Below are 14,194 nucleotides of genomic sequence, written 5' to 3' on the forward strand. Positions count from 1 at the left end.
AATTGCTGGACAACACTATTTTCATCACCTCGCAGTTGCATTTTTGGGTGGACAGTAGCATCTTGGAGTGTGTTTTCTCAGAGGATGAAGTTACCTCCTACCAGGACACCATCTGGCGGTGGTGGTCCATGTAGTCTCTCAGTGACTGCTACAGTACATGGTATCTTTGACATCAGCTTGATCATCTGCGAGTGTACGATCCGTGGGAGATCCATTCATTCGAGCCATCGTTTGACGGTTGCGCACTCTAGAGGGGTGGTGACTTGTGGTTTGCTATGGACACACCTATGCACTCATCATAGGAGTTCACACGAGATACGGACATGCTCATGGCATATGGGATGCCGACATTCCCAGAGAAGACACCACCATCTTGGGTGGACAGGCATTACCACTTGACCTCGACACGTCAGATTACTTGCTTAAACAGGAGCATGTACATGGATATGAGGAAAGGATCTTGGATCTCTTCTTGGACAAGTTCATTGCTTGGATCTATAGACCAGAGTGGGACTTTAGTGCTTTGGACTCTCTTGGAGAGTTTACTAGCAAGATGCGAGAGATTAGGCATCATTACACGACTACATTCCGAGCCACCCGGAGCTTCGCTTGGATGGTAGTGCAATTTCTCTTCTACACTCCTGATCATTTGGATTGCTACCTTTAGAGATGCTTACACTCACCCTCGATAACCTTACATTGGACTTATCTCCGGACCTGGGTAGTAGGCCACTCCCAGCTCATTCACATTGAGAGCCACACAGAGTTGCAGTTTAGTGATGTTGTTTGGGAGGATTATTTTTTGGTTGACACCGGAGGATTGGAGGAAAGAGATAAGGGAAACCCGCGTAGACAGATTGGTGGCCTTTCCTCATCCCAGAGAGTAATCACAACGTAAACTGCTCAATCTTGCTTCCCTTCTTCATACAGGATGATTACGGTGCAGACAGCTTGGTCTGACCACACATATTCTTCTGAGAGGCCCTTCACAATGCAGACTGTTGAGTCAGGATTTCCCCTCATCTTGGATTACCCTATCTACTAACATGACACGAGTCGATGGTGGTCCGTGCGATCTATCGGTGACTGTTGCAGCTTATGGTAGCTGCTATAGTGTAGACTTTTTAGTATGGCTTTCCTTGTTTCGGAGGATGTTTACGACGCAGATTGCTACATTTGGCCTTCTTGGAGTTTTTCATAGCTTAGCCACCTGGCGACACTGGGTTGCCGGTTCATGCATTGACAAGCTTCCGATCATTCTCATGACGGTCCTAGGCTTCCCCATTTTCTCCAGACTGTTTGACTAAAGACATTGTAGATCCTATTAGGTAGGACACTTGCAAGCCTATTGGAACTTCTTTCACGACACGGTGTTGTTTTCACACATAGTTTGAGACCTTCATGCAGTATCTTCACCTTGTATCGGTGGAGTACAACAATTTGCTATAGTGCTCGTGATGGCACTTTACCATGGAGATCTCCCAAAGGTTGGGACACCCTAGAGTGATGTAGACATTGCAATAGAGTTCTTCATCATTTGCCTCACATTTTTGGCTTCATGCGGTTTGTTCAGCATCCAGTGTTGAGAAGGGGTGTTACATTTACACCACTCTGCTGCTTCACATAGGTCTACGACATACTTGTACGACGTGTATGTCTGTGGGCTGGCCACCCATGTATAGGTTGCAGTTTTGTTCGACCGCCCAGGTTTTGGGTAGTCGCCCCTTTGGGCACTCATATATATGGGACCAGGGGGGTACCCATTTCGTAAAGACTGACATTCAGGTTTTATGCTCTGGTAGTGAGGGGGGTTGATCGCACCCTCTTCCCCATAGCAATGTTTGTTGCGTTCTCTCTCTCTCTCTCTCTCTCTCTCTCACGCTTTCACACACGCACACTCTCACACTCATTAGAGGTTCCACATTGACCATTATACTTATTTATCTCTCTATGTTGTATTTCCCTTCTTATGTTTTGTGTACCATCTTATCACTTCAAGTAGTGAAGAAGAAGTAGCTTTCACCCTCCATCTCCATTGTGTGATCATATGATTGTGTATTTGCATGCTTGCAAGGTCTACCCATTAAGAGTGATGGCTCCTCAACTTGAGCGCTCACTCATTAGAGGTTCCACATTGACTATGGTACTTATTTATCTCTCTATGTAATTCTCTTCTTATGTTTTGTGTACCATCTTATCATTTCAAGTAGCTTATACATGTCTATGTTGCATTTCACTTCTTATGTTTTGTGTACCATCTTATCATTTCAAGTAGCTTATACATGTCTATGTTGCATTCACTTCTTATGTTTTGTATACGATCTTATCATTTTCAAGTAGTGGAGAAGAAGTAGCTTTCCCCATCCATCTCCATTGTGTGCTCACTTGGTTGTGTATTTGCATGCTTGCAAGTGCTCAAGCTCGCTCCTTCTTCATCTCTTACACTTAATAGAAAGCGTAGTCAATGCATGAGCTTCTACATCTTATCATCCCAATGTGTTGGCTTTGCAGTAGGAAAAAAAAACTCTACATGTAGACTGCTAGATCACGCAACATCATAAATAGAGTCTGTATGTGTGGAACACGGTCCCACATCATAACCCTAGATAGTTTCAAACACCCTTTACAACATGAACATATTGCATCATGTATACCCAAAGTGGGTACTTATTCCCATACAATTTCTCCGTAGGAAACATCATACAAAAAATCATTGCTAATGTGAGCCATGGCCAATAACTAAACATAATACAAAAATTGCTTATATAGGGAAAAATTGCACAAAACCAACTTGCACTATAAAGCACAATCCACAAAAGATTACAAAGTGCTTGTTTTGCAGAAAATTACAATGTCAAAAAACTTGGCCAAAAGGAAAAAAATTGTCTACACAATACTGCTAATAGTGGAAAGGAAGCTGAATCAAAATTTTCCTGGTACTAGCTCTCTCGAGTTTTCTTGAAGGATATGTTGCCTTGTAAACATTCACCAAATATGAACTTAAAACGGAGAAAGTGAGCCTAGGGGTGATTCAACTACAAACATGCACATGAAGATGGAGAAGATGAAGGAGAAACTTAAGGGGACATAACACAGGAAGTGGTATGACAAAGTATGATAATCTGAATATAAGATGTGTGCCCTAGAAAGATGGGCATATATACATGCTAGGGAAAAAAACCTCCTAGCATGGAAAAAGGGTGCCCCTATGCCCCGATGGTTCTAAGTGTGGTAACAACAAAATGCCAATTTGGACCTTTTTTTTGTTAATTGAAAATCCAAATCTAAAGTCTATTTGGTGAAATCTATTGTTTCTCTTCTTTTGTGCTCTTTTAATGTGGCTTCAAGTGTTTTTGAATCCCACTAGTGTTCTCAAACTATTGGCTACCTATGGCTATGGTCAAAGATTTGATCAAACCTAAAATTTATGAGAATTACATAGAAATCAACGCAAGTGCTAATGGCCAACTTTGTCACTTTTGTACAAGTCTGTGATAATTACTCTTGCATCATAGCTTTCGTCTATATAGGGGATGGATTTGTTGCACAACTTTAGATAGTTATTGCCATTGTAGCTACTCACATACGATGGATCATCATTAAGACGCCATCCGGTAGCCTCAAAACAATGAAAACAGTTTGTAGCAAGTAAGGGTCAATAAATCATGAACAAGCTTATTGTGGAGTTAAATCATTGTAAGAAAAGCAAAGTTAAACGAGGAACTATACAACAAGTCAATGGGACTTTACAATTGTGACTTTGCTAAAGTTGCTAAAGTGTGCAATCTAAAGTATGAAGATCACACTATCTAAAGCTAAAACAAAATTTGAGGTACAATACAAAAATGCTTAATGTCGGAGCCACCAAATGAAGATGTTATTCCTCTATTTATACTGATTCAAGAGACTTGGACCTCTTTTTGTTTTAAGAAACTCGGACCTCTTCAAATTGAGGACACATTCTTAACATAATTATTAGGGTGGAAAGGGTCTATTAAATCAACTCCTCTCAAAACTTACAGCTTGAAACCTTTGGACACAATTGGTGTAAGGATTCTACTGCAAGAGAAGGGGAAGATGAGTGGGTTAAGTTGAGAATAATGATGAGGAAGACACACATATGTTAGCTTTTTTTTCTAGAAGCTTTGTTTTGGAGGGGTTTAGCAAACCCACAAAGCACCCTGACGAAAGCAATTGCTTCTCAATTGGCCCGGCAAGGTAGAGTTAGATATACTGGGTACTCATTAACTTGTGAAAATAAATTTTCATGATCGAACATACTCTTATAATCTATGCAACACCTTTGTTAAGCCTGCATTCAAGAATGGTAGCTATGAGTAAGATGCCAACATTTTTATTAACAAAATGACCATTACTCCTCAAAAGGAGCTGCTCTTTGTTTAAAAAAATTTAAGTATGTTTGTGAATACTTGAAAATAAACTGTGCACTTGAATGTTTCTCACAGACACACACATGTATGTATTTTACAGATTTGTATGTATGTAGACACGTAAAGAGAGAGGTTTGTGAGTGTGACGTATGAAGAGTGCACACCCATATGTATGTATGTAGAAAAGTAGAGAGAGAGAGAGAGAGAGAGAGAGAGAGAGAGAGAGAGAGAGAGAGAGATGTATGTATGTATGTATGTAGAAAAGGAGGGAGAGAGAGAGAGAGAGAGAGAGAGAGAGAGAGAGAGAGAGAGAGAGAGATGTGTGTATACTTAGCTCAAAAGGATGTGCATGAAGAGACCATGCAAGCGTCCACCCGTATATCTATGTGTGTCTGTGGGTGTGGCTGTGTGTGTGTTTGTAAATATATCCAAAAGCTAAATTCACCACCATCTCTCTCTCTCTCTCTCTCTCTCTCTCTCTCTCTCTCACATGTATAAATAATTACATACGTTTATATATGCTTTGTATGTATGCTATGCATGTGGGTGTATAGCATACATGTGGGTAAGAGGGAGAAGAAGAAGACAAAAAAAGAACGGCACTCATGCATGACTAATGTATGGTGATGAAAGGCAGACATACAAATGAATCAAAGTGGACCTGTTGTATTTGGAAAGCTTGTCAAATATCTGTATGCAAATGGACACATATAAGAAAACACAAAATGTACATAATGGTAAGGGTATACACATGATCAGATGGGTGATGGAAGCCCAATTAGCTACTTACTTGATTAAAGTGTAGGTCTCCCCTGGATGAAGTGGGCAAGTGGTGAATCCCCTCTCGTCAGTGGGGACAACTTGCTTTTGAGAGTCCAAAAGAGCTGATGTTTCTCCAAAACTGCCTTTCAAGTCAAGTGTTGTAGAAGGAACTTCCCAAGGTTTTCCATCAATCAACACTACTATGGTACTGAACTCTCTAATGTGGTCATCTGTGACACATGGAAGATAGCCAATATACATCAAGCTAAAACACTACATGAGTCTATGTGGGTGGGTGTGTGCACACGTGTGTGTGTGTGTGTGTTCATGCCACATATAAATGTGTGTGTGTGTGTGTGTGTGTGTACCCCAAGGGCATTGTGAGAATCACATTGTGCATACTCACAAACAAAACTTACTATGCTGCACTCCTCCTTCATTGAACAAGCCCCTATCATCAACATGCCGCCCAAACTGCATCGACTGGGCCGATGAGCTGGCCAAACCGGCTGCAAACAGCGCATTTGTAACTCCACTAAAACCTCCATTCAAGGACATGGGGCCATTCATGCTACCCCTTCCATTGAGCCCATTCAATTCTTGATACATATCAAGTGCAGCCCTTTTCTCCTTCCTCAAATCCATCTCCTCCAGCTCCAGTTCAGATTGATCTCCATCCTTGTGTTGCTGCTTCCGCTTGGCACGCGCTTTCCTGTTCTGAAACCAGTTATACACATTGGTCTCCGAGATCGACCCATGCTTTCCGAGCTCAGCTGTTATCTCCTTGATCCTCTGCTTGCTTGGTGTGCCGTTGCTCTTCACAAACACGCTCTCTAAGATCTGAAGCTGGATTTGGCTGGGTGTCCATCGCTGACGTCCGCTTGACCTTGCTGCAAGGACCGGGTCGAAAGGAAGCTGCTGGCCGACAGCTAGCATCATGTCTGCACGGGAATCAGTAAAATAGCAAATGGTGTTTATTTTGTGATGCATTACAGATGGCCTCCGACTGATTCTTGTTCAATTTGTTCAGAAATAGTTTCTTTTTGAAGTTCATTAATCTAACATCTACAAATAGATTGTTCACATGAACGATGCATCCATCAAGATTTTTCTGACAAGGAGCAGTTATGATTCCACACTCCATCAAAAGACTGAAAAGCATCAGGCAGATAAGCCGCCATTGAGGCGCGTCACTATGTGTGTGCTCTCCCACAATGTAAGATCCCAACATTTTTTACTAGCTCAGTATGCCTGCAAAACTTGCAAAAAGCTCCAATCTTGATGCACTAATTCCATAACATTCATATTTAATCACTTCTATATTTCTTGGGATAAGGGAAGATTCCTGAACATGCAAAAAATATCTCCCTCAAAATGATGCATTTATTTACTGACAAAAAAAGCATTCCTTCACTACACATATGTGCCATATTATGAAATCTTGAAACAAAATGTGTGCTGAAAAATATCAATTATCAGAAGTTGAGAGAGACCCACTTGGCATGAGAGCTTGCTGGGTCATGAGGGCTTTATGCATCTCCACAAGCTGACTACATATGGTGGAGTAGACTGAGATTTGGCGGCGAAGTGTCTCAAACTGCTCATCGGTCATGACACGGCCACCGTACCCGCAGAGAATGCCGAAGTCGGCAGCTGGCCTTTCCTGTGGTGCCGTAGCTGGCATTTGCAAAGAAAGGCCATCACAAATATCAGCACCATGGCTGCTCAGATGTGCCGGAGATGATGCATTAGCTGTCTGGCTAGGGCTTGCATTTAGCTGGCTTGTAGCTGATGCGCCATTGCTCTCTGAATACATGACAAGATTTCTGGCAAGCAGGACTAGCAAGGGCCGACTGGATAAGTAGGGCTGTGAGTGTGAGTGTGTGTGCGTGTGTGTGCGCGCGCGCGCGCGCTTTCTCTAATGGACGCGGAGATGGAGGCGCCAACCCAGGCGATGCACCAAAATGCCAACAGTAACACAAATGACCAGTTTCTATTAGTAAAAACCGGAGAAAAAAAACCAAAAACTTTGAGCTTCTTTCACACCTGGACGGCCTCGAAGGAAGCTCATCATCAATAATCGTAAGGCCCCTTTAGACCACACGAGTTTTGAGGAAGGCGCATCCCCTACCACCCTCGTTTATAAGTGACACGGGGTGTCACTCATGGGATCTACGATAGGGGCGCATTTTCGGCGGGGCGGGGGGCTTTGGGCCGTCCGATCAACGCATCGGGGGGGGGGAGGGAGGGAGGGAGGGAGGGGGGGGGCGGGGTTTTATAGTACTGCACTCGCATGCATTTCAAACAAGCGCGACATGCAGGCTGGATAGGGAGCACGGGTCTCAAGCGGGAGGTGGTGAGGTCGAGTCCGGAACAGGAGGTTAAGGACGTTACCTTTTTTCATGCAGAGATGGGATCAACGGTGGATTGAATATCCACCATAGATCCCTCGAGAAAGCCCCGTGACACTTATGAATGAGGCCTGACCACCACCCCTTCTTTTGTCATCCTTAGGAACGGTTAGTAGACGTTTATCTGTTTGTCAACAACAAACACACACACACACACACGCGCGCGCACGCACGCACACACACACACACAGAGAGAGAGAGAGAGAGAGAGAGAGAGAGAGAGAGAGAGAGAGAGAGAGAGAGAGAGAGGGAGACTTAAGCCTATCCTATAATCGCTTTTCCCTATGCCATCTCAATCACAACGAGTGGAAGCACACCGCACCTCCACTTGTTGTGCATCCAAAGGGTGAAAGCAGTGATTACATAAATATCTTCATATGAACCTAGCTTCAGCCTAAGCGGAGACTGGCCTAATCATTCTACACCCCTTTGTTAGAAAACAAGGTGCCCTTTGTAGTCTAAATATTTCACTCCCATTTAAATAATTAATGCCTGAACACATTTATGGGTACGATTATGTGTCACTATATCAATTAGTACTCAAGAAATATCTTAAGGCTTTAGATTTCTTTGAGGTCATGATAATTTGCAGAGCAACAAGTTAAGTTTGGGTGAAAGCATGGAATTGACTCTCAATATATCTGGTGTCCTTCAACAGTGGCACCAGTGTTAGAATTTGAAGGCCCCGAACTTTGTAGAACGAAGTTCTTTGCCTTCCGACTAATAGGTGGTACAAAAACACATGTTTGGCTTTCCATCACCCACGACTCTTGAAGCATGGATTTACATCAAGCAAGGAAAGAGAAGAGTTTATGAAGATTTTGCACCTGCATGCTAGGGCATATTATGTGTGGCCCAGCATCCCATCACAAATTTCCAAATCATCTCAGTATTATCTAATTTTATATTCTACCTCATGATGATTTTAAGTTTTGCTGGCGTTGCACATCTAAGTTATGGCATTTATTTTTTATTTGACATCTTTTCTAGATCGCTCTATGAGCTCTAGAGATATCATGTTTATTTCACATATTTTAGCATACTGGTTTGTACTATGTGTTGACTTCTAACAACTATCAGAGGTACCATTTACACATGAGATTGCTTTTAGTTATGGGATGTACGACTATCCGGGATCTCCTTATTGTTGCACAAGTCTACTACACGACGACAACAAAATTTCTACCAAAAAACCCAAGGCCAAAACAAACAAGATCAATGTTACGTACCAAGAGATCTTGACACATCGGGTGGAATTGGATCTAAAATTGGGACTATAAAAGCAAATATGGTTAGGACCCAAAATATTTTCACCCACAACAAGGACCATGTCATCTATCTGATGATGAATTTCTTAATAAAAAATGGATCCCTACACATGAAAACTCCATACCAAAGAGAATGTTGAAGTCATCTCCAACTCCCTTGAAGCAATACCTCTGGCCAAAACAATACACATCTAGTCTAGTGCTAGCCAACTTTCCATACAAATGATCAAACTACAAACTTGATTACTCCGAACATTTTTTTCATAAAATCACTCTTCGATAAATTCAAATTTCTAGGGTGCAAGAGAAAAACCTTTTGCATAATCGAAGTGGGGCAATTGAGCCACTAAACGAGCAAAGCTTTGGTCCAAAAGCTTTCAACTTTGATAAACTCTTTGTGCTAAAGGTTGTAGGTAATATGATCATGCTCAAGCTAAAAGAGTTGAGTTATATCTATTTCTCACTAGTCTAGAATGGTGAGTATATGGGTCCTAGTCTACTTTTGATTTATTTGGTACTAGAGTGGCATAGAATCCAACACTCATGCACCATGAGATGAGAGCACCTCTCGTTGAAAACTTAAGAGGGTGGTAGCTTGTAAAGACTTGTTTCAATGCTTTACCCTACCGAGGCATCCATCAATACTCTCGGCTTGCCTTTGGAGTGGCAATATCAACAAAGTACAACTACTCATGCACAAATAGAGGAGTGGATGGCAAAGTATGTGCCCCTTGATGTAGTGTCATCCAATAAAGGCAATTGAATAGGTATCACCCTATGTGATCATGGAGGAGTAATGACATATGTACCACCACCATTGCAATATTGCCACTATCACTAGAGTGACAAATTGCTGATGGACATCATGGGACCATTGACTTGATACCAATCTCACAAAATGCTATGATGATGTGCTACATAAGGGAGAGGCCCTCCTTGCTTACATAACCATGTATCTCTACTAACCATTCATAAGAAAATAAATCCACTCACAGATCTCTTTTTATGAGTAAGGCCACCCCATGGGGATGTAAAAACAATGATGTGAATAATCTACAAATTAAAAACATTGATTTTTCAGCAATCAGTGGTACCCTCTCTAGTTCAAATTAATAATTTATTTGGCAATGAGACACAACGATTATTTCTTGAAAGAAAATAGGAAAATCTTAATAAGTAGAATTGTGATGACATCAATAAAATATCCACCATATTTTAATTCAAGTAGAAGTTAGCTAAATCTAGTGTTAAATAAATACAATGATTACACTTCAAGGCCCCTGCCTATTATCTTGACACAATGCCCCATCTAAGGAGACATCCACACTATACTCTAAGAGGGATTTCCATTGCCCTTCTACACAATTTACACTTTTCCATCCACATAACAATTTCAATTTTCATCAAATTACAGAAGCAATAACATAGGGAAGGAGTTCTCATCACCCAACCTAGCATGGAGTTTAAGCCATGAGTCAGAGACTGCATCGAGAGGTACCTAGCCCCTAAATGTGTATGAATGAAAGCTTACTCAAAAGAAGTGACAAACTGAAGGTTAAATATATGTGTTCATCACATTTGCGGTGGGAAGAGAGAGAGAGAGAGAGAGAGAGAGAGAGAGAGAGAGAGAGAGAGAGAGAGAGGAAAAGTGAAGGGTGAAATAGAGTGCATAGATGACACAAGAGAATCACAAAAGAGAATCTTTTAGTGCCCCATCTAAATGAAACAGGTAAACCATGAATTTATGCTATTATCTATTTTTGGGTATACCATAACTGTAAAACCATAAATGAATAGGTAGAAGCACCGGACCCTCTGTGAGATCAATCGGTCCTCCTACTAAGGAAATATAGAATTTCACTTCTCTAGGAGTGAGCTACAACACCTCCACCTTACCTAAGTCACAAGCCGCTTTGCATCCTCCATGAAACGGAGCTTTGAAAGGATTCCAAATACTAGTAGGTGATATGATGTCAACATCAACCATAACAGTTTAGATGCCACGTCTCTTTGGCACCACACCAAGTGTTTAGGCCCAGCCAAGACAAGATCCATGACATGCTAGCCATGTAGATCATTCAACCTCTGATGCAGTAGCCGTGTAGATGAGCGTAGCAAAAAATAAGAAGAAGATCTAGGCTCCACACCCACGATCCAACAAATTCCTCGTTCATCAATCCTTTTATTTAAGGCTAAGTGATGTAGATGGCCTAATCTTATATTGATGTTTTCATGAGAAACATAGCACATTAGTCCTATCATATCATAGCATATTTTATATGCTATGATGCTATCATGAGAAACATAGCTCACTAGTCCAACCATATCATAGCATATTGTATATGCACAAATAATCATTTCTAAGGCAATGCAATTAGTTGTACATGGTCTCTACCCTTGCATGCCTGTCATAATATGTCAAAACCACTTTATAATCCAATCCACAATTTCAACCATAATCCAATTTCCAATCACATGTGTGACCACTCTACCCTACTTTGCGTGATTGACAATCATTCTACAAAACCACTTTAGCACATAGAATGCAAAAAATTGGATAGCACAGCCATACCTAAAAAAATAATCCAAGAGCGACACTAGCTTTTCTAATTGTCATAAAATATAATATCTAACTTTACCAAATGATTTTGTCATATTAAACTGATCATTTAATATGGGAAGATAAAAGGGAAACAAGAGTTAGGATATAGATATGTGCTTCTAGACCTATCTCAATAGGGGAACGGAGAAATGTTTGCATCTCAATAGAGGTCCAAAAGGAAACGGTATACCAAAGATCAATGTACAATAAGTGCTTTTAGATTTGCCTCAACAAAAGGGACCAAGAGGAGAGCTGGTTACATCTCAATAGGGGTCCAAAAGGAGGTAGTCTATCAAAGAGCAACGTGCATCTAATGGAGCTTAAAAGACCTTAGGGTTAGCTTCATTAAAGACCTCCAAAAGCTAGTGTTAAAAAGTCCTTTGACCTTAGGCAAGCTAGGGTTGACTTTGGGGTGGGAATACTACCCAAGCATGAGGTGCTTGTCGGCTTGCTAACTAAAGTGCTTAAAGTGTTTGTGGAAACCTTGCCCAAATCCTGAGGTGATTTTTATGCTTAAATGACTAAGGTTCTTGAAGTGTTCAATTCAAAGATAAACTCTCAAGAGGCATAAAAATCAAACCAAATGACTTAAGAAGCATAAAAGACACAATGTCATGTCAAAATCCTCCACATCTGACCCTCATGATGTGCTTGAATCCTGTTGGTAAAGGGGTCCAATGAGAATTTAGATGCATAAAAATAAGTGAAGAGGTCCAATGAGAATTTAGATGCATAAAAATAAGTAATTAAGTTCTTTCTCTCAAAGAGGAAAAAGAGGACACATGTCCAAAGGATATAATTAAATAATACGAGAGAGAGAGAGAGAGAGAGAGAGAGAGAGAGAGAGAGAGAGAGAGAGAGAGAGAGAGAGGGGGGGGGGGGGGGGGGGGGGGGGGGGGGGGGGTATACTCTCCCACACATACACACACACACTCTCATTATGTGAAGTGCAAAGTGCAAGAGCTCCATCTCCTTCTCCAAGCTTGTTGAGGAGTGGAGAGCCTACACCAACACTCTTGGCTATGGAATGCAAATCCAACCAAGAGCCATGCTTCAATGCTTAAGATTGACATCTGCTTCATCTTCATTACTATGCTATTATGCTATGCAAAGTGCAAGAGCTCCATCTCCTTTTCCAAGCTTGTTGAGAAGTGGAGAGCCTACACCAACACTCTTGGCTATGGAATGCAAATCCAACCAAGAGCCATGCTGAATTCAATGCTTAAGATTGACATCTGATTCATCCTAATTACTATGCTATTATGCTATGCTAAGCAAGAAGAGTGATGATAAGTGAGGAACTATTTCTTTCTCCTTTGAATGATTCTTCTTCCTCTCCCCTACCCTCATTCCCCGCTAGCTCTCTCCACCTTGGAAGGTGTTTGAGGCCTTGGGACTGAGGCTTGAATAGTTGATGCTTTTTGCAAAGTTTATCTTATGCTCGTGATGCATGAATCTTTCCATCTTCATAGCATCACCAAGGTCACAAAGAACACAAATATTATATTGTACCAAGTGTCTCTTGATGGGAGAATCTATAATACAAACGCCTTTTGGAGGGGGGACCGGCTCCAAGTAAATCCGGTCCTCAACTATTGTCATGTTCTCTAATATTCTCTCTCTCTCTCTTGCAAAAGTATTCTTCATGCAGAGTCAAGTAAGTACTATGTTCATGTTGCTACCATCAATAAAGTTCACCCTCTATGTTCTCAAAGTAATGTCACAAAAATGATCACTCTAATTCTCTTAGTTTCGCTATTCTCAAAGTTCATAGGCCATTTCCATTACATTGGTATCAGAGCATTTGGTTTCTATTTTCTTGCTTGAGAAGAGAGGTCCTTAAATAGCCTATTAATGATTGATTTTGTTAATTTTATTAGGGTAAGCTGGACTGTGTTTATTATCAATTTTTTTGAGCCCACTATGTGGGATATGGTGCACACCTCGTAAGCTTTGGTCTTAATAATGAGGTCTTTTTAGGCTTGCCTATGGATTTATCATTATTGATCCATAAGAAGTCCAAAAGGAGCTATCCCTTGGCAATTATGCTATGTTAGACCCACTCCACTACTCTCTATAATTAACCAATTCGAGCCATGGGTGTACACTATAGTAGATACTTAAGTGCTGATTTTTCAAGGCCAAGAGGAGTAGCAACTAAGGTTTTGAATTGCCAAAGAATACACTAAGTAAACACACAAGTATAATTAGCATGGTTGACAATAACCAAAAGAGTAGAATGAACATTGATAACTTTGATTTTGCACATGAAGATGCTAATGATGATACCCCCATGTTTATCAATTATATTGTTACTAGGCTGCATCAAGCCATGGACAACCTTGCTTTGCAAGCCAAAGTTACTCAACAACTTTGTGCTTATGGGATTTCCCTTCCTCTCCAAGAGGAGAGAGAGCTTAGGAGGTCTCTTGATGAGACTTCCAAAAGAAGGCTCTCTTCTATAAGAGAGGAGGAATCCAAAGAACAAGAAAGAAGAAAATCCCTAAGTTTCTCTAAAGATGTGGCTCCACGAAGATGGAAATTATCATAATAATCAATATCTAATTCTCCTAAATGATTTTCTCATGTTAAACTGATCATTTAATATTGGAAAGTGTTAGGGGAGAAAAACCTAGAATATTGGTTAAGCTAGCAGACTGGCCACAATAGGGATCCAAAGGAGGGAAAATAGGGATCCAAAGGGGGGGCCATCTGCAAAAGACAAATGTGCAACAATGGGCTTAAAAGACCCTAAGGTTA

General features: G+C 41.1%; 1 protein-coding gene across 1 annotated transcript; it reads right to left on the minus strand.

The window, feature by feature from the left end:
- Positions 1 to 5,070: 5,070 nt before the first annotated feature.
- LOC147421542 (WUSCHEL-related homeobox 12-like) lies at positions 5,071 to 6,765 on the minus strand. Its single transcript, XM_086503362.1, has 3 exons — positions 6,651 to 6,765; positions 5,573 to 6,094; positions 5,071 to 5,383 (listed from the first exon to the last, which is right to left on the minus strand). Exons 1-3 carry the CDS (start codon positions 6,763 to 6,765, stop codon positions 5,178 to 5,180), a joined length of 843 nt encoding a protein of 280 aa, XP_086359488.1. The 3' UTR covers positions 5,071 to 5,177.
- Positions 6,766 to 14,194: the final 7,429 nt, after the last annotated feature.

The sequence above is a fragment of the Adiantum capillus-veneris genome, chromosome 27 (assembly GCF_014529385.1).
Source record: "Adiantum capillus-veneris isolate H3 chromosome 27, ASM1452938v2, whole genome shotgun sequence".
In the NCBI taxonomy this organism is placed as follows: Eukaryota; Viridiplantae; Streptophyta; class Polypodiopsida; order Polypodiales; family Pteridaceae; genus Adiantum; species Adiantum capillus-veneris.

Coding starts and splice junctions, on each gene's coding strand:
- LOC147421542 (XM_086503362.1), bottom strand. CDS start 6,765: ATGACCGATGAGCAGTTTGAGACACTTCGCCGCCAAATCTCAGTCTAC. Junction 6,095..6,650: donor CCAGCAAGCTCTCATGCCAA/GTGGGTCTCTCT, acceptor ATTCCCGTGCAG/ACATGATGCTAGCTGTCGGC. Junction 5,384..5,572: donor TGAAGGAGGAGTGCAGCATA/GTAAGTTTTGTT, acceptor CATGTGTCACAG/ATGACCACATTAGAGAGTTC.